Genomic DNA, 20,250 nt, shown 5'->3' with positions numbered 1-20,250 from the left:
AATGGGGCATGGTGGAGGGCCTGGTGCGGGGCCATGTGGGTACGGGGTGTGGGGTGCTGTGGAGGGCCTGGGCAGGGCCATCGGGTGCGGGGTGTGGGGCACGGTGGAGGGCCTGACAGGGCCATGTGGGCGCCGGGTGCAGGGCAGGGTGGAGGGCTTGACGGGGCCACATGGGTGCGGGGTAGAGGACACGGTGGAGGGCCTGACGGAGCTATGTGGGTGCGGGGTGCTGGGTGCTGGGCACGGTGGAGGGCCTGGGCGGGGCCACGTGGGCGCCACGTACCGAGCTGAGAGCTGAATGCTCCCCAGGGCCACTTCATCGTGTGGGAGGGGGCGCCGGGCGCACGGATGCCCTGGAAGGGCCACCATCGGCATGTCTTCCTGTTCCGCCACCACCTGGTGGTCTGCAAGCCGAGACGGGATTCCTGCACTGACACCTTCAGCTATGTCTTCCGGAACATGATGAAGGTTTACGGGTGCCCATGGAGCCCGAGTGGGGCAGAGGGGGGTGCCGGCTGGGCAGGGGGTGTGGAGTCCTGCTTCCAGACGATCAGCCTGCATCCTGCCTCCCCCCACAGCTGAGCAGCATCGACCTGAATGACCAGGTGGAGGGTGACGACCGCGCCTTCGAGGTTTGGCACGAGCGAGAGGACTCTGTGCGCAAGTATCTGCTGCAGGCGCGGACGGTCATCACCAAGAATTCCTGGGTGAAGGAGATCTGCGGCATCCAGCAGCGCCTGGCCCTGCCCGTGTGGCGTGAGTGTCCTGGCCATGGCAGTGCTGCCAGATTGGGAGCCTGAGCCTGACCTGAGTACAGGAAGCCTCGGGGTTCACACAGCCCCCCACCCCAGCACAAGACAGGCACCCAGACTGTTAGGGACGTGAAGGACCTGGTAACCCCAGGTGGGCTTCCCCACCTAGGACAGGAGAGAGGATCCCCTTTCTCCACGGTTCTTTGTTACCCACCCAGCTTGCCTCACTCACCCTGACTCCCATCAGACCCAGGTCCTGGATGGAAGGTCGCAGGGGGTGGTGTCCATAACAATCTCACTCTTTGACCTTGAGGCTTCTGGCTGTGCCAGGGACGCACCAAGGACTTGGTGGGGGGGGCTATCCCACCCACCAAGAGCTCAAAGCCTGTGTGTGTTGTGTGTGTGTGTGTGTGTGTGTGTGTGTGTGTGTGTGCACGCGTGTACCTAGAACCCCCAGATTTCGAAGAGGAGCTGGCAGACTGCACAGCCGAGCTGGGTGAGACTGTCAAGCTGGCCTGCCGTGTGACAGGCACACCCAAGCCCATCGTCAGCTGGTACAAAGGTAGGCCCCTGGGGCCCAAGGGATGTTGATCCTGCACCAGGAAGAGGCGCTGGGAGGGAATCCATCCCGGGCAGGGGCTGGGGAATGAGGGGCAGCCTGCTGGGGGGCTGGGCACAATCACCGCCAGCCTGGATGGGTGCGTGGGTGGACGAGGTGGGACAGAGGCAGAGGGCGTGCACCCATGATCCCGACACAGTGATCCTACCCACCCCAAACTCACTCCTTAGCTCTCCGAGGGCTCACACCCTGTCCCAGACGCCAGGCCCTGCCAAGGGGTGCTGGTCGTCTAGGGGAGGAGACAGATGGCAAACCAGGAGACAAACATGTGGCATGAAGGCAACACGGCCAGCTAGAGAAATAAGGCAGAGGGGGCAGCTGGCAGGCCTCCCTGGTGAACATTCAGGAGCTCTGGGTGGGCAACCAGGAGGCCAGGAGCAGGGAGAGGGCACTGAGGCTGGCTCTGTGGTCAGGGTCCCCAGGAATAACCCCACTTCTGGCATCAGCTGCACTTTGGGGGTCTCTGGGAGCACCTCCACTTCTGACACTGGCTGTATTCTGGGGGTCCATGGGACCACCCCCACTTCTGACACCAGATGCAGCTTGGGGGTCCCATGACCACTCCCACTTCTGGCACAAGCTGTAGTCTGGGGTCTCTGGAACCACCCCCACTCTGGCATCAGCTGCAGCTTGGGGGTCCCCGGGGACCACCCCCACTTCTGGCATCAGCTTCACTTTGGGGGTCCCCATGACCACCCCCACTTCTGACACTGGCTGTATTCTGGGGGTCCCCAGGGACCACCCCCACTTCTGGCATCAGCTGCACATTGGGGGTCCCCATGACCATCCCCACTTCTGACACCGGCTGTATTCTGGGGGTCCCCGGGACCAGCCCCACTTCTGGCATCAAATTCACTTTGGGGGGGTCACGACCAGCTTTGGATTCAATGAATCACCTGAAGGACTCACAGAACTCAGCAGAACATTCCGCTCAGGGTGTGCTTTATTGCAGGAAAGGGAAAAGCAACATGGGGAAGGGTCCCAGGGTCCCCCCACCCAGTGGTCATGCAGATTGCATGTTGCTCCCACATGCATGCGTGGCAGCACTCAGTCTGGCCCTTTGGGGACATCCCTCTGAGCCTTGTGGCTTGTGGCCTTGTGTCCAGGGCCTCTGTTCGGGGTCACTCATGCAGGCACAGGTGTCCTGTCACGGCCCCTGCAGAGGTCAAGCTAATGACATGTGACCTTAAGCCCCAGCCCTAAACCACAGTGTAGTACAGCCATCTGACATGGTCCAAGGCCCCCAGGTAAACTGAGACACTCTCACTGTGGGTCACTTGGGCTGGCAGGCAGGTCTCCAAGTCCTCAGTTCAGTCTGAATAACCAAGTCCAGTCCCAGTTTTGGGGAGCTGTCCCGGGGCAGGCCCTCGGGTTGAGCAGCCAGGGGCACTGGTTTGTCCTTCATGGCTGAGGATGGGGCTAGAGCGAATACTGGTGGTGTTGCTGGGACACAAGAGGGGCCTTCCCCGTGTCCTGCAGTCAGAGCCACAGGCTGAAGCTGGGGGACACAGGGACTGGTTCCCGTCAGCAGTTTGGGAGAGCGGCCCCAGGGTCGTCTTCTGGAGGGAGGCCCCACAGCCACCTCGTCCTGGGGTCTGAGGAGGTTCATCCCCAGCTGCCTCCCCTGCACAGAACCTGGGAGGGTACCTGTCCGTCCCGCTGTCCCCTCATGGCCAGACCTTTGACCTGTGAGGACGGGTTCATACCCTCCATCCTGGGAGGGACAGAGTGGTTCATACAGTTTCCTGGAAGCAAGAACGAACCCCTGGGGCCACCTGTTTTGGCCAGGCTGCCTCCAAGAGGGTGTGCTGGCCGGGGCCCACATCCAAGGGGAAAGGGGGACGTGCCACCCAGGAGTGGACAGTGAGTGCTCTGGAGGGGATAACTTGGCTGGGGATAGCTGTGTCCAATGACCAGACTGCCTCCCCAAGGGGTGGATGGAGGAGGTGGGGGCAGCCAGATGGTCAGCCCGTGTTGACACATGCTGTCACAATACACGCAGCGCACACAGTCATGTGGTAGGGACAGAGCTTCTGTGACCCAAAGCAGCGTCATGGCAGGAAACCCCACCGGTAGCTGACGGAGACACTGATTTGCCAGGATGGGGAGTCCGCCCCCAGCCTGGCCTCTGAGCGGTGTCCCATGCAAGAACTTTACCTCGTTCACCGCCCCAAGGAGGGGTCTTCAACTGACCGGTCTGTAGCCTCTCAGGCTGTGTCTTTTGCAACAGCTCAAGGCTGGTGGGCACATAGCAGCCTTCACTGGGAAGAGCATCGCCAGTGGAGCCACACAGTTGGCTCTGAGCTCTGCCCATGGAACTGGGACCCGGCTCCCCACCATGTGGCCTGGACCGCTGCTGCGCTCACTGCATAGCCTGGGTCTCCCCTGAGCTGGATGATGGGGCGGGGGAGGGGGAATTGGAGGGAAGGTCCCCTAAGAGGTTCTGTCCCAGTACATGAGTCTGTAGGTGGGGGTCCCCTTTGTAGGCGTCGAAGAGGTAAAGGTTGGTTATTGCAATGGAGGGACTCAGCGTGGGGAGACTTCTGACTTGCCAGCCAGCAGAACGGCAGAATGTCATGGGTGGACGCTTCCCATGTTAGGAGCAGGCAGAGAGGGGCAAGTGCTGACCCACCCACAGGGGCCACATGTCCAGAATGGAGGGCCCCGGACACGAATCAGAGACCTCGCCTCAAGAATGCGGAGAGGTCCTGGTGCCTGAGTGCCTGAGGGTGGAAGAGCAGGATCCATTGCTCTGCACGGGGGATCCCCTTACACCCGGCCTGTCTACACCTACTGGAGCCATAGGAGCAGTTGCCTTTGACCAGCCACCTGCTCCCTCTGGTGGCTGCTGCCACCTCTGCGCCTGGCGAGTACACACTGGAATGTCCCCTCCCCACATTCCCTCTGGCCCGGGAACTGCATACCGCAAACATTGGGTCCAGAGGTAGAAGTTGCAGCCACAGAACTCTGACTTGGCCTCAAGGTGACATTCAAGTCCCGTGAGTGGATGCAGGTGCTGTGAAAATCCTACCTCTCCCTGCCTGGGGTCTCTGGGCACAGGGGACCAAGGCTCACCTGTCAGGTCAGGGTGGAGGAGCAGGAAGACACAACACACTTCCGCAGCTCAGTAATGTCCCGCGTTTGGGGCTCACCCAAAACTCCGTCTGGAGCAGCATCTCTGCGAATACTGTTTTGGCTTCGGGGATGTTGACTTAGCAGCCACGTCACATCACCGCCCGAGGCTCTGTGCCCCTTGGTTGGCTGGGGACCCCCTGCAAGGTGGTGACCTTGCTGATGGGGCTCCTTCTGGCCCAGAGCAGCAGTCACATCCCCCAGCCTTTCTCAGGGCCACCTGTCAGAATGCTCCTATAGCCCTCCACTCACCTCCGCCTCCTCCAGCCTGTCACAACGTTATGGATGCCATGCAGGTTCCACCAGCCCACAGGACGGGCATCAAAGGCTCCCTGTGGGGACATGGCTCCTCTGCTGTCATCCGAAGGAGTCCTTCACAAACTTCCGGTGCCTGGCCTCCCAGCCCAGGTGCTGGCCCTCCTGCCTTCTGCCCATCCAGACTTGGTGACTGCACCCAGCATGGGCTCTCGTGTTTGTTAGGAAGCCAGTCAACGTCAGGCGTCAGGAGGGAGCGTGTCAGCCAAAGCACCACCCAGAGATCTGCTTTTGACCCTGCTTCTCGGTGCCCAGACTGCAGCCTCCGGCCCCACGGCTCTTCCTCCACAGGCCACGGCGGCGGGGGGGGGGGGGGCAGGGAAGGGGCGGGGGGTGGTTTCCTGCCCAGTGGACCTCGTGCTGTCTGCCACCGACTCCACAGACCTGTCATGGGTCCTGTTACCTGGCCCAGCGGGGCCTTCTGTTTATCTTCCTCCTCCTCTCGCTTCTGGAACACCTCGTCCCTGACCGTGTCCCTTCTTGTCACCGAAGCATGAAGGGTCTGGGGTGTTTCCCCGCTTGGAAACCACGAGGCCAGCCAGATACAGATAGAAAACAAGGCCTTCTGGCTGGAGCCACATATGCCAGTCCCCACGTTTGGGGGCCAGATGTTAGCTGCAGGAAGTGGGTTGCCCCCTCAGGGGAGAAACCTCAGGTTCTAGGAGACGCTGGACTTCTATGGGGCTGCTAGCAGGCCTGCCTGTGTCCTCTTCCCCAAAGTGACTGGGTCACTTGACGTGGCTTAAAAACAGTTGGCACGGGTTCCTCTGAGTTAGGGGTCACGATGCTGCTTATGAACTATTTAAACAGCTTCATTCGGCACATACAAGGTCCCCTGTGAAGTTTTAGGTATTTGTGGAGGACACAGTTCCTTGCGGGGAAAGATGCACCTCTCCTGGCCTCCACGCAGGGGAGAATCGCATGATGGCTGGAGACGTTCAGTTGGGTAGTGATGAGGGACATGGGCAGTGTCTGAGCGTGTCTGTTGGGTGGGGTCCCGGGGAGTAACGGAATCAATGGGCAGATGAGTGAAGGTCTGCGTGCCAGAATGGGACATCATCTGTTGGGGCCAGGCCCCTCTGCCCGGCCCCTACCTCCAGCTAGGAGCCTACTTTGCAAGGCTGCACAGGGGACATGGAGGTCTGGGGAAGGAAATGGCACTCTGGATCAGCTTGGCCAGCCAGGCTCCCCACCAGGGGTCCATGCTCCAGAAGTGCTCCTCCATCGCTGCCCCATGACTGCAACCCCCCAGGCAGGCCAGCCTCCTGTCCCCAGCAGGGTCCCCTCCGTGACAGCCCTGCCTTCCTTTCCAGACGGGAAGCCAGTGGAAGTGGACCCTCACCACATCCTCATCGAGGACCCCGATGGCTCATGTGCCCTCATTCTGGACAACCTGACTGGCGTGGACTCCGGCCAGTACATGTGCTTCGCGGCCAGTGCTGCTGGCAATGCCAGCACCCTAGGCAAGATACTGGTGCAAGGTGAGCCTTGGGAGGGAGGCTGGGGTGTGGGGCATCTGGACCCTGCTCTACCTTGGGGACTCAATGGGGGGCACAGGCCTGCGGGTGGGGCTGATGGTGGCCATGTGGATTCCGACCACATCTGGGGAACTCACTGGTGGAGTAGGGTCCCTCTCCATCATGGTGTCTCTCTCTATATCTCTTCCCCTTCCACCACTCGGTGGCCCCACAGTACCCCCACGGTTTGTGAAAAAGGTCCGGGCAGTGCCCTTTGTGGAGGGAGAGGACGTTCAGGTCACCTGTACCATCGAAGGTGCCCCACACCCCCAGATCAGGTAGGCCAGGCAGCGTGGGGGCTGGGACAGGGTCTGCTGGACGCTGGCAAAGTGTGGGTGGGCTCCATGTGCAAGCCCAGACTGCAGGGCGGGGGCGAGAGGAGGGTGTCAAGTTGGGGAGGCTGGGGTGGCTCTGCCTCACACTGTAGGGTTGGCCATAGGTGGTACAAGGATGGGGCCCTGCTGACACCCAGCGGCAAATACCGAACCCTGAACGAGCCCCGCAGTGGCCTGCTGGTGTTGGAGATCTTGGCAGCCAACAAGGAGGACCTGGGCCACTATGAGTGCGAGGTGACATGGGCAGACATAAGGGCAGCTGAGGGGACTAGCTTGGGGCCTCCCATCACCCAGTGTCCCTGATGAGGGAGGGACCCCGGCTCCCCATCACCCAGTGTCCCTGAACCATGATGAGGGAGGGACCACAACCCCCTATCACCCAGTGTCCCTGATGAGGGAGGGACCCCGACCCACCATCACCCAGTGTCCCTAAACCATGATGAGGGCAGAATCCTAGTCCCCCATCACCCAGTGCCCCTGATGAGGGAGGGATCCTGGTCCCCCATCACCCAGTGTCCCTGATGAGGGAGGGACCCCAACCAACCATCACCCAGTGTCCCTGAACCATGATGAGGACAGAACCCTAGCCCCCCCATTACCCAGTGCCCCTGATGATGGAGCGATCCCTGGCCCACGATCACCCAGTATCCCCAGTGAAGGAGGGGATCTCTGGCCCACCATCCAGTGTCCATGACAGGGGACAGGGACCCAGATGGGAACCCTGGGTGGCATCCTCTTTTCTCCCAAAGCCACTTGCCCACCTGCAGGGCCGGGGGTGGTCTGTGGATGGTGTGTGCAGGCTGTGGCTCTTCCTGGCTACCAGCCCCCTCTGTGTGGCTGCTGTTGGTAGCCTAGGTGGGGCCTGGCCCCTATGGGGGTTCCTGTGGGAACACACAGACCTGAGCCAGCTCTGGACCCATACTGTCTGATTCAGTCACTACTGGCCACATGCAATTTGAATTGAAATCAATAAGTTACCTGTAGGTAAAGATTCAGTTCCATGCAAGTGCTTGGGCCCATATGGCCACCACACTGAAGTGTGTAGACAGTGTCCCCAGTGCCTAGGAAACCCTGGGCAATGCTGGGTCTGTGTGGGAACCCTTTCTTTGGTGATAGGCTCTATGCCTCTGGGACACAGCCAGGGAGGGCCCCCACTACAAACAACCTGCATGGTCCCCAGGGAGCCACAGGCTCTAAGCAGGCTCCTGCCATCTGCCCTGCAGTTGGTGAACCGGCTGGGCTCTGCGAGGGGCGGGGCAGAGCTGTGCATGCAGAGCCCAGCTGTGCGAGCCCGGGAACAACGTCGCAGAGAGCAGCTTGCAGCTGTGGAAGGTGAGTGCTGTGGGGCTGGGCTTTTCCCACCAGCTTTTCCAATCAAGGTGTGCTTCTTGGAGGAGGGACAGTGAGGGCCAAGGAGGGGTCTGGCTGGGAGAGGAGGGGATGCAGAGGCCGTGGAGCTAGGGCTGGGTCCCAGCACCCTACTGGGGCAGCATGAGGTGAGCCATGAGCCCAGAGCTTCAGCAAGGCTGAAGGGCTGCCCTGGGGGTGGCATCTTCCTCACCATCTCTGGGGCAGTAATGAGTGCGTAGAAAGGTCCTATCTGGGCCAGGCAGGCTGCTGGACAGTAGCCAGCCAGGCCTCGTGATAGGTGGCAGCAACATTAGGTAGGACAGCTTTGCCGTGTGCAGAGTACAGGGCTGCCGGGTCTCAGCTTGGCTCCCAGGAGAGGGAGTGGTGTTGGGGTTGGGTTGTTCATGGGAAAAACAGAATGTCGTGGCTCTGCCTCCCTAACCTGGCCGGGGGTGGCCCCTGGGGTCCTGAGATGTGTCTCACTAGGGGGAGATGTGCTTTGGGGTGGGAGGTGAAGGGTGGGTGGCAGGGCACCTCACGCCTCCACTCATGCCTGGGTCCAAGATCCCAGCTGGGCCCAGCCCAAGAATGGCTGGGATGGGGAGGGTGGCAACTGGAATCTGTTCTGGGCCTGCTCAGTCCCAGAGAGCAGCCTGATGGGGCAGGGTGCAGCCCCAGGGACAGCTTCTCCCAGTGCAAGTATCCCCACCTATAAGGTGGTAAGTCTTCTGTTCCTGGAGGCATACAAGCAGAGGCTTGACTAATACCTGGTGGGGCTTCAGCTCCCACAGTAGGAAGGGCTGGAATACATGTCCTCCCAGCTTCTGAATGTTGGCTTCTGTGATGCCTTGGGCTACTGGATCCAGTCCTTCCTGGGGCCCCATGCCTGGGCACCTCTGTCTATCTAGACCCTCCTACAGTCAGCCTACTTGGCACCTGAACTTTGGCCTCACAGCCTTTGAGACCCTCCACAGACATCACAGAGAGGGCAGGGGTCCTTGTTCCTGCCCCCAAGAGGATCCTGTGATGTCTGCAGGCACCTGCACTTCCTGCAGTGTAGCATCTTATGTAGGGGAGGTGCTGCATAGGGACTTCAGTGCTCCCTCTCAGGCTGGCAACAAGCATGTCCTACAGAGGCATTCACTTCATTGTCATGATGGGTCACTTTCTGTCAACGTCCGACGGCTGTGGATTCTGGAAGAGGGGCAGCCTCCTGGTGCCTCACATCCAAGAAGGCGGGTTCTCACAGACCCAGGATTGGAGCCCAGCGCCTACTGCTTCCTAACCCTATCCTGCTGCTTCATCTTTAACCTGGTGGCTCTATGGCCAGCACGGCCCTGGCCAGCCTTGTGGGGTGGGTGCTGCCCCCTCGCTTGTGGAACCGCACTGGGCCAGGAGCCTTGCTTCGCACGGCTGCACCTCTCCAATAGCTGCCAGTACTCACTGGAGCTTAGGGCCCATCAGGTGGCTGGCCAGTTCAGGAACAAAAGCACCAGGCAGCCAAAACATGTCCTGACTACCACCCCATAGAGCAGCAGGAGGGGACCCCAGTCATGGGGGGCGGGGCGAGGAGAGGAGTTCTGCACACAGGGTCCAGTCTTCAGGTGGCAAACAGGCTGGCTCTCTCTGGCCCCAACTTAATCCTCACACACAAGGCATGTTGGTGCATCCCATTCTCTCTCCCAGGGGGCTTCCCTCTCCAGGAGGCAGCTAGCACAAACACGCACATGTACATACATACATGCATGTGTGCATGCACATGCTTGTGTGCACACATATACACAAATAAATGAGGCTCCCAAGGGCCATACGGATACAACTGGTACATTTAATTCATGTGCATCCAATCGGAGACAAGTTTAAAATACTCTTGGTCATCTAAAAGGAAAATCCTTTTTCTATATGGCACTGTAGCAAAGCCTGAAATCCCACACACGAAGCCAGGGTGCTGTGTGCCCCAGGCCATGCCACTTGACTTTTTTGAGCATCCCACTCAGCTTTGTCCCTAGAATGGCAAAAGGGACTGTTGAGACCTAAGGGTACTGGTAGCCGCTGACTGCCTGCTGTCCAGCAGGGTGTGGTTGGGAGGGGGCATCTCTGTGGCAAACCTGGCCCTTCACAGAAGTTGCAGAGGAAGAGACCTTGAGACAGGTTGGAATAGGTGCTGCTTGGTCCCAGATGAATCCTATCCTGTCTCTGGGACTCTGATCCTCCATCTGCTGGCTCCAGAGGGGTAGAAAGGTAGGGTAATCAAGGCAGTTGAATTTGTAGGTAGCTTCTATGAGGAGACCTAAGTTTCTTTACTCACTTGGAGCTCAGGACCCTGTCCAGGCATTTCTGGTTGCTCCTGATGGGATTTTCATGGCCTCACGCTACAAAGCTCATATGTGCCACCTCCCTGGAGAGATGCCTTTGTTCTTTAGGAATTTTTATAAAACAGGCACCAGCCATCCCAGTCGCAGTTTGATTCCCATGAGCCATTCCTTTCCCCACTCCTAGCCTTCAGTTTTTGTCTGAGCAGTGGGACCTTAGGTTTGACAAACTCACAGGGCTCCCTGGGCACATGAGCTGAAGAAAGAGCTGGAATTTCTGTGTGGACTGCCTAGGTGGGGCCCCTACTCTTCCTACGGTCCCTGAAAGACCCTCATTTCCTCATGTTAGACACATTTGATGTTCTACTTCCTTATCCCCCAGACACTCAAATAAGGCTCTGTCATCTCCATTTCAAAGATGACAACTGAGGCTTCAAGCTGAGACAGATAGGCCAGGCAGGGCTTGGATCCAGTGCTCCTAAGCCGAGCAGGTTACTACACGGCCATGCCATTCAAACAGCTCAGCTCCAGAGCGCTGCCTGATCTGTAACCCTGGCTATTCCGACTGTTTTCTTTGTAGTCACTGAGCAGGAGACTAAAGTCCCCAAGAAAACCATCATCATGTAAGTGCAGGCGTGTTCCTAACTTTCCTTCTGACTGCAGTGCCCCCTGCATGCCCACTAACCCACCTGGACCTTGCCTGTGTGGCCCGGCCACCTGCTTGTCTGACTACCATATGGCTTTTGCTCACCACGCAGACTGCCAGCACTTTGCAGAAGCTCCAGAGGGGACCCACACTCCCCTGGGGTCTTGACTACCTTCACACTTCACAGCTCTCTCTTACAGGGCCTCCATGGCTCCATTGTTTCCGCTGGGTAGACTTACTCTGTATACTTCACAGCAGCACACCCAGCTTGGACCCAGAATCACACCAGTTAGTTTGGAGCCGGGACTGAGAGCTGTTTCCCACAGTGGGCCAGAGGCAGAATTCTACTCAAAACCCTAGAATCTAGGACATTTCTGTCCAACAGAGCTTTCTGTGATGTTGGAAGTATTCTCTATGTTGCACACTACAAGAGCATCCACTAGCCATATGTGGCTGCCAAGTATTTCAAATGTGTCAAGTGTAACTGAAGAACTGAATGCTAGATTTTAGTTATTCTCATTAACTTGCATTTAATTAAAATAGTGTAACCCTAGTGGGCAGCACAGCTCTAGGTCCCTTACATGTCTCCAAGCCCAACCCTAGCATTAGGGAGATGGGGAAACTCACGTTCAGGGAAGAGGCTTGCTCAGGGTGTCTCATGATTGGAAGCCAATGGATAACCATTTCCCCGGTGCCACGCCCACCATCCCTTTCTTTGGTGCCTTCAAGGCTGGGGTTGTTGCTACTTAAATTACACAAGAGGTTTGGAGCTGAGTGAAACCACAGAAGACAGAATTGGTTTTGACCTGGATGATCGGGGAGGACTTCCACTAGAGGGTGTGTGCAGGGGGAGATTGTGGAAAAGCTTGCAAAAGCCAGGAGGCAAGAAAAACTGGTCTAAGACCAGATGGCTGGGAAACTCTGGTTGGTCCCCATGGACCTATGACCTCCTCAAGGGGCCTGAAGTTGTCCAAGTTATGGAGAATCTTATCATCAGACATTTGGTCAGATCCTGGGTTAACCCTTCCTCGACTTCCTCCCTCCTCCTCCTCCCTCCTCCCCCAAGGCACGTTGCTGCCCCACAATACATGGGGTAGTAGTAAGTACCCCATCCCTGGAGCTATGCGACTGTGTCTGAGCTTTATACAGATTAACTCTACATTTCATCCATGAAAGGAGCATCTCTATTATTTACATCTTATGGATGGCTCCTGCTCTCTGAGGGCTCACTGGGGTAACCCACATGATATAAAGCATAAGGCACTGGTGGGATGGACAAGGAAGGCCATATGGCTATGTCCCTGCATACCTTCCCATTAACTGCACAAAAAGCACTGGGATCTCCGAAGTGAGATGGTCATAAATGGAGGAGAGACTAGCACACAGAGACATTGTAAACCAGTCCGGGGTTTTGAGGCACCTTGTAATGTGGCATGGCCCTCCCCTGATGCCTCAACTCTTGTTTTGAGATATGCACACTAGAGTTTGAGGTTAGCCAGATGGGGCTTTGTGCTTTGTTTCCTTGGTTCTCTGTAGGTTCCAGAGGTTGGGCTCAAGCACATGTGTAGGAGTTTGTGCAGTGTCACCACTTGCTTGTGAGGACACTAACCCTGTCACTCATGTGGCCCCTGCATGTGCTGATGGTGCGGGCACTGAGCAAGGCTGCAGGTCTCTGTGCACATTTCCTCTTGGCCCTCTCCCCGCAGAGAGGAGACCATCACCACCGTGGTGAAGAGCCCCCGTGGCCGGCGCCGGTCCCCCAACAAGTCCCCTTCCCGCTCGCCTTCTCGCCGCACTGCCAGCCCACCCAGGCCAGGCCAGTTGGCCCCCGAGGTGCTCTACTCACTGGGGGCCAGCCAGCCTCGAAAGCCTGAGGTGGAACCAGGCTGGAGGCCCACTGTGCCCACGCTGTACGTGACGGAGCCTGAGTCCCACACGCCGGCCCTGACCCAGGGCACGAGGCCCCAACCCAAGTGGGTAGAGGTCGAGGAGACTATTGAAGTCCAGGTGAAGAAGACGGGCTCCAGGGGTGCATCTCCTGCCAGAGAGGCACCCGACAGCTCCACAGGGCTCCTCTTCACGATGTCAGGTGGGACACCCACAGGAGACCCCAATGCAAACAATTCCAACAACAAGTTACTGGCTCAGGAGCCCCAGGCCCAGGGCAGAACCATAGTCAGTGCTGGAGAGCCTCTCACCTTCTGCATGGACGCTGGGCCAGAGGAGACCCCTGAACCTTTCCCTCCCCAAGCAGCTGAAGAAGAGGCTCCCCTGGAGGAGATGGAGGAAGGAGGTGCCCTCCTGATAGAGGAGCCTCAGGGCACCAACAGCCTTTGGAGCCGTGACCCCAAGGTCCTCACACACGACGGCCGAGTGCTGACGCTGGCTGACCTGGAGGATTACGTGCCCCGGGAGGGGGAGACCTTCGGCTGTCATGGCCCAGTGCCCAGCACTTCTGATGACCCACCCTGCGAGGTCTCTGTGCTTCAGAGAGAGATCAGTGAGCCCACTGTGGGGCGGCCTGTCCTGCTCAATGTGGGGCGTCCCCTGGGCCCACGAGGCCCATCCAGCTTTTTCAGTCACCGGGAAGTGTCTCCGTCAGGGCCTCAAGTCCTTGGCCCCAGTGGAGTCTCCTTCTGTGTGCAGGAGTTGCGGGCTGGGGGTGCTACCTCCTGGAAGCCATCCTTCTGCACCCAGGTCCAGCGGTCTGCAGACAGTGGCCAGAGCAGTTTCAAAACAGAGGTTTCCACCCAGACAGTCAGCTTTGGGACAGTGGGTGAGACGGTCACTCTGCACATCCACCCAGATGGGGACAAGGCCCCCAGCCCCTCCCAGGGTTGAGGCCATAAGTGTCAGGGGCTTGGCTGTCAGGCACCCTGATGCAGCCAGTGTGGCTGTGTGGAGGAAGCCAGTGCCCCATGGATATGTGTGCTCTGATCCTCCCCTCCACTCTCCAAGAACTCAGGGCTGGAGCCTGCCTGCCCCTTCTACCCCAGGCACTTGCTACCTCACAAGGCCTGGTCTGGCTGAGGACACTGCATACAGATCTGGAGTCTCAGAAAGTACAGAAGCCTCTGAAGAGTACAGGCTGGAGAGACTCATGGACTGCAGCTCTGGGCTCAGGGCTCTAGACATAAGTCAGGGACACTGTATCTGTCTGGCCATGTTCACAAGGCCGGGATGTCAGGTTTGTCCTGTCTGCTCCAGGCTAGGGTCCTGGTCTTCCTCTCAGGTGGGGGCTCCCCAGCCGCATCTTCACCATGAACATTTGTCTTGGCCTCTGGGAGGCCTGTGCGGGGCACAGCCTTGCAGGCCCTCCTGAGCCTTTCTGCAGGGTGGACCAGGGTCTGTGCATGGGAAGTGGCCCATCAGATGGCTCCGATGATGATAATAAACTGGTTCCCTGCACTGTGTCTTCTCTGCTTTCTTGCTTCTCTGCCTGGTGGCTCCGGCGACTTGTTGGGGAGGGCCTTCTATGCCTGGCCCTGGGGACCACCAGTAGCAGCCCTTGGTGGGCACCTGACACCAGCCTGTGGGTTCAGGCCCATCCTAGGCTCCCTGGGTGGAGGCGTGACAGCTTGCCGGTGTAGCTTGCTCACACAGGCTGTGTGGCTGGTGACAGGTGCTACCTTGTGACAAGACTAGTGGTCATTCCCAGCCCTCTGGAGGCTGAGCAGCCCTCCCTACCATCTGTGCCTGGGGAGTTGTTGGTGAGATGGGCACAGAGGCTGTGATGTGTTCGGGGTCTGTTGACCTCCTTGGACTGGGGAAGGATGAGACGTGTGTCCCAGTGCCGTTGAGGGCACACAGACAGCAGACTGACAGTCGCTTCTCCAGCTTGGAGGGTCTGAGGATACAGAAGATGAACAAGAGAAAAAGTCTGGGGTGAGGGGAGAGCTCCAGGCGGGGGGACCTGCTGGGAATGGAGTGGTAGGCATCCCTGGGCATGTGTGAGGCTGTGGTGTGACCATAGGAAGAATGGCCCCCAGGTGGGGGAGGAAAATGTACCAGGAGCTAGAGGCAGGGAGCCAACAAGGGTACAGTGGCCTCAGTGGGGCTAGGCTGCAAGTGGAGGGGAGGCCGCTGCCATGCATGGCTGGCCTGGGAGGGCAGGAAGGACCCCTTGGCCCCTGACAGCATCAGGCTGTTCCCAGGCTTCCCTAGAGTGTGGGGCTGGGTTCCCTTGGGCCTGGTGGCCCAGTACCCTGGGGTCTGGAGTGGACCATGGTGTGGAGGCCAGTCCCAGGGTGAAGGTATGGGATGAACTGAGACTGAGGGGCAGGACCAAGACAGAGGCCAGGTGTCCAGACCCACCTGTGCCCAGAGGAGCCCCCGTTTTCAAAAGTCCTGGGCTCACTGCCTTGAGTGTGTGGTGGGTCAGATTGGTGGGAAGGGCAGCTTGGAGTCAGCTCACTGGGGCAGCCTCTGAGGACTGGGACAAGGTTTCTGGAGCCCTCTTCTTGGGCCTAGGCCATGCCTCACCCCTACACGCTGACCCGCCTCTCCCACAGATGCTGCCGCCCCTCCCCCAGTTGCCCTGGAGCCAGCAGACAAGGAGATCACGTCTGTTCCAAGGACACTGGTGTGCCCCGAGGCTCCAGGACCCTCCACAGGGGACCACGCTGGCCCCATCCCTGGCCCTGGGGGGCCACCCAAACTCCAGGAGGCTGGCCCCAAACTCCTAGGCACGGAGGTTGCAGATGCATCTGGTGAGGCCCAGTGGCCTCAGGCTGGCCACAAAGTGCCACCTGCTCTCAGGGTCCCCCCTGTGCTGGCTTCAACCTTGGCCACCCCAGGTATCCATCCTATTCAGGTGAATGGGAAGAGCCCTGGGGACCCTGACATCCCAATGGCCCCATGCACTGGGGGACCTGGACAAGGCCCACTTTAGCTCAGCCTCAGGCTCCCCAACTGTGAAGCTATAGGCAGGGGGTGGGTGCTGGGAGGTTCTTCCCACCCTGAGTACATCTGTCCTGGAAGCCAGAGGCTTTGGTGGTTAGCCCTGGGCACAGAGCCTGAGTGCCCTGTGCTTCTGGGTAGGTGAGAAGGAGGCGGGGGAGGAGAGGGGGAAGAGGAGGAGTGGGAGGAGGGAGGAGAAGAAAAAGGAGGGAGGAGGAGGTGAGGGAGGAGATGGAGAGGAGGAGGAGGAGGGAGGGGGAAGAAGAAGAGAGAGGAGGAAGAAGAGAGAAGAGAGAGGAGGAGATGGAGGAGGGAGGAAGGGGGAGGAGGAGGGAGGAAGAGAGAGGAGGGGAGGGAGGAGAAGAGGGAGGAGAAGGAGGAAGAAAGGAGGAGGAGGGAGAGGGAGGAGGAAGGAGAGGAGAGGTAGACCCCCTCACCACCACCCTGGCCTGATGAGACCCCCCCCCCCAAGGGATGTTGCCTTGGGGCCCCTCCCCCCCAGAAGCTGCTGCACCTGGCTGTCAGAATGGCCCTTGTCTGGGTAGCTGGGACCCTGTCGTGTGGCTGATGGCCCAGGCCAGAAGCTAGGACAGGAGGGTGCATTGGCTTCTGGGCTCTGCAGGGAGGTCAGGACCCCTGGGTTTGGAGGAGGGTAGTCTCTGTCTGTTCTTACCCACAGGGGCCCTGCGCTCCCACAGTCCCTCCTCCGCCTTGTGCTCCCACCCTCTGGGCCTGCAGGATGACATGGGGACACATAGTGAGGGGCAGTCCCAGCTCCATCCCAAGCTCCCTCTCACTAAGCCCCTGTCTCCTACCAGCTGAGCCTCAGAAGGTGCCAGAGCCTCTCCCCGAGGAGGGCCAGGAGCAGGACTTGGGGGCCCATGCTGATGCCCAGGGACGCACTGTGCCCATCCGGTAACCTGCTTGGCGTGCTGGGTGGGGGCAGTTCATGAGGGGACATCCCAGGGTCAGGGCACAGAGGAGAGACTGCTCTCAGGGTGAGGGGTGGAGCCCTCACCTCACCCGGGGCTGGGTCCCCTCTTTGTGCATCCCATCTCTAAAAGTCTGCTGTAGTGCGGTGGGGGGGAGGCAGAGCCGCCCACACTCCAGGGGTGTAGGAGAAGAGCAGACACTCATCCAGCTCCATGACCACAGGATGGAGGGTACAGCCTGGCCGGGAGCAGGAGCAGTGGACCTATGGGACATCCACAGCCAGGTGTTCATGGAGACCACGCATCGGACATATGTGTACCAGGCCAGCGACACGGGTGCCACAAGTAGGCGGGGGCTTAGTGGGTCATGTCTGTGTGTGCCCCCAGTGCCCTGGACCAGGGGAGGGACACTCATGCAGAGGAACCTGCAGAGCCACCTGGCCTGTCCCAGCCTTGCTGGGGCAGGGCAGGGGTGGGGAGCTCTCTGCCCGTGTCCCCCCAGGGAGAGGTGAGGGCTGTCACCTGGGAGGGTTGAGGGGCTGAAGGTAGTGAACTGTTTGCTGGGGGCCACCTTCTCCAGCAAGCGTCAACATGCTCTGCACGCCCTGCCCTTGGACAGCTAGGAGAGACAGAGGCTCGTGGGAAGGAGGCACTTCCTGACCATCAGGGGCCTGGGCAGAGTCAGGAGGGGGGCGCCCCCATTAGGGAGGCAGGTGGGCTCTTGTTGCCCCAGGGCGTATCACAAGGCTTGGGGGTATCAGGACAGGCGTGGGTGGGTGGTCAATGCTGGCCCACTGTAGGGGGGCAGTCTCTGACTGCAAGGCCCAGCTCCAAGACTCAATGTGGGCTGATGACACAGCCTGGACCTCTCTCCATGGGCTCCCTCCTGCACCCCAGGGCCCCCATCCATGCAGGTCACCATCGAAGACGTGCAGGCACAGAGGGGCAGCACCGCGCAGTTCCAAGCGGTCATCGAGGGCAACCCGCAGCCCACAGTGACCTGGTACCGGGTAGGGACAGGCACCGGGCTGGGGGCCGGGACTGGCGAGTGTGTAGCATTCCCACCCGCCAGCAAAGCACTTGCAGTAGGGCGGGGGAGGGATAGAGTCCATACCCCGGGTTGGGCTGACAGCTGCCCCGCCCGCCTATGCCCCCAGGATGATGCCCAGGTGGTGGACGGTGCCCGGCTCAGCCAGCAGCGGGAAGGGACTACCTACTCCCTGGTGCTAAGGGACGTGACCCAGCAGGACGCAGGCGTCTACACCTGCCTGGCCCAAAACGCTGGTGGCCAGGTGCTGTGTAAAGCGGAGCTGGTGGTCCACGGGGGTGAGTCCGGGGAACCCTCCTCGAGGGCATGGGACGGGGGTGGTCTGCGGCCTCCCTCAGGCTCCAGCATAGTCCGTCCAGCACAGAGACGCTCCAGTTGGGGGTAAGTGGACATAGTTACACCTACGACTCCCGCTCTTCGACTACAGGAGACAGCGAGCCTGACACTGAGAAGCAAAGCTATCGAAGGAAGCTGCACTCTTTCTATGAGGTCAAGGAGGAAATTGGAAGGTATTGTCCACAAACGCAGCCCCAGGAGAGGGCCGCTCCTCGACACCCCCGCGTCCCAGAGCCCCTTCCCCCCACTCTCCGCCCTGAGAGCCCCCAGCACCTCCTGGAACCCCTGCGCCCCGGGGGACCCCTGAATCCCTGGAATTCCATCCCTCAGCCCCCGCCTTCCAGAGCTCTTTCCTCCCAGTCTCCGCCCCCGGAACCCCCAGGATCCTGGAAACCCTGCTACCCGGGAACCCCTGCGCCCCAGGAACCCCGCCCTCCACGGAGCACCTGCCTTCTCCCTGGGAGCCCCCAGCACCCCTGGAATCCTTGGTTCCCGGGGACCCTTGCGTCCCCTGAACTCCGCCCCTCAACCTCCACCTCCCAGAGCCCCTTCCTTCAAGTCCCCGCCCCCAGCCCCCCGGGAGCCCCAGCTTCCCGGGACCCCGCCCCCACGGAGCACCAGCTTTCTCCAGGGAGCCCCCAGTATCCCCTGGAACCCCTGTGCCTCGGGACCCCGCCGTCCACGAAGCACCCTCCTTTCCCGCCCCCCTGTTCTCCGGAAATTCCGCCTCTCAGGAGCTCCACCCCTCCCGCTGACCCAATGGCACGGGCACCCCCACCCAGAACCCAGTCCCCCAGAAACCTCCTTCCCTGGAGGACCCTCGTGAGCACTGCTCTCCGGAGCTCCACCGCTCCTCCAACCCTGTCCTGGGGAACCGGCGCGCGCCCCCAGCGTGGCTCCCCTCCTCCCAGGGGCGTGTTCGGCTTCGTGAAGAGGGTGCAGCACAAGGGAAACCAGATGTTCTGCGCGGCCAAGTTCATCCCCCTGCGGAGCAGGACGCGCACCCAGGCGTACCGCGAGAGGGACATCCTGGCCACGCTCAGCCACCCGCTGGTCACAGGGCTGCTTGACCAGTTTGAGACCCGGAAGACCCTGATCCTTGTCCTGGAGCTGTATCCCACAGCCAGGCCAGAGGAAAGGGGCGCGCACGCAGACCCTTGGCAGGCATAGGTCTGAGGGCCCCAGCAGGGCCTGTTCTGCTATTCCTGGACACAGCCCTGGCCTTGTAGCTCGTGGTCCCCTGGCTCAGGAATTTTGGCAGAGCTGTGTCACAGGGTCCAAGACAAGCCCTCACTGGGCCATCCCACGCTCCACGGGGCCTTGCCCAGCAGGGAGGTCAGACTTATGGGCCACACTAAGCACTAATGCTGAGGGTCCTCAGGCAGCCCACCCGAGCTCCAGGGAGGGATGCACATGCCCTACTCACCCCTCCCACTCTGCTGCTGTCCGCTGACCTTGGCCCCCCTCCTTGGGGTCCCTGTCCCTCCCACCCTCCACAGTCTGAGCACCAACCTCCCCAGCTTGGCCCCCACCCCCACCCCAAGATAGGAGGTGTGTGTGGGGCCAGGTGGGTTCCAGACTCCAGAGCTTTCCTTGACCTAAGCCCCAGGTGTTCCTCAGAGGAGCTGCTGGACCGACTGTTCAAGAAGAGTGTGGTGACTGAGGCTGAGGTAACTGCACGGTCTCCTGTTTTCCCTGGCCACACCCAGCACGCCCCAGCTTGGAAACCTTCTGGGGTTCCCCAGGGCCTCATGGGGTGTGGTAGTTCCTCAGTAGGGCTCTCTAAGCCCTTCCATGCACCCCCCTTCCCCGGGGGGCCACTGCTTTCCTCTCCCAGTCACCACCTGGCTGGTGGGGCCCTCCCTCCTGAGACACCAGGTGCTTCCGGCTTTGGTCAGGCCCATCTGCTTTCCGGGCTGGAGGAATCCTCTGGCCTTGGGCTCTGGGAGGCTTTGCACACCACCTGCCCCGCGGGATCCGTGCCCAGCTCAGATCTGGGGGCGAGTGGAGCTGTAGGTGAAGGATGGCCCTCCTCTGAGCCCTGGCCTCGATTCCAG

At 60.1% G+C, this 20,250-nt stretch overlaps 1 protein-coding gene across 1 annotated transcript in view; it reads left to right on the top strand.

The window, feature by feature from the left end:
• Nucleotides 1–20,250, top strand: part of OBSCN (obscurin, cytoskeletal calmodulin and titin-interacting RhoGEF) — a 159,294-nt gene that overhangs the window by 129,743 nt on the left and 9,301 nt on the right. Inside the window, exons 74-89 of the mRNA XM_042931633.1 lie at nucleotides 310–468; nucleotides 579–756; nucleotides 1,201–1,314; nucleotides 6,132–6,299; nucleotides 6,511–6,613; nucleotides 6,775–6,904; nucleotides 7,894–8,002; nucleotides 12,332–12,334; nucleotides 15,511–15,774; nucleotides 16,696–16,792; nucleotides 17,033–17,154; nucleotides 17,707–17,819; nucleotides 17,967–18,135; nucleotides 18,285–18,366; nucleotides 19,105–19,305; nucleotides 19,803–19,863. Of these exons, the coding sequence (XP_042787567.1) occupies nucleotides 310–468; nucleotides 579–756; nucleotides 1,201–1,314; nucleotides 6,132–6,299; nucleotides 6,511–6,613; nucleotides 6,775–6,904; nucleotides 7,894–8,002; nucleotides 12,332–12,334; nucleotides 15,511–15,774; nucleotides 16,696–16,792; nucleotides 17,033–17,154; nucleotides 17,707–17,819; nucleotides 17,967–18,135; nucleotides 18,285–18,366; nucleotides 19,105–19,305; nucleotides 19,803–19,863 (2,073 nt within the window). The remainder of the gene's footprint in view (nucleotides 1–309; nucleotides 469–578; nucleotides 757–1,200; nucleotides 1,315–6,131; nucleotides 6,300–6,510; nucleotides 6,614–6,774; nucleotides 6,905–7,893; nucleotides 8,003–12,331; nucleotides 12,335–15,510; nucleotides 15,775–16,695; nucleotides 16,793–17,032; nucleotides 17,155–17,706; nucleotides 17,820–17,966; nucleotides 18,136–18,284; nucleotides 18,367–19,104; nucleotides 19,306–19,802; nucleotides 19,864–20,250) is intronic.

This window comes from Panthera leo, chromosome A1, assembly GCF_018350215.1.
Source record: "Panthera leo isolate Ple1 chromosome A1, P.leo_Ple1_pat1.1, whole genome shotgun sequence".
Lineage (NCBI taxonomy): Eukaryota > Metazoa > Chordata > Mammalia > Carnivora > Felidae > Panthera > Panthera leo.
Note: the sequence above shows the minus strand (reverse complement) of the source record. Positions and strands in the feature narration are given on the sequence as shown.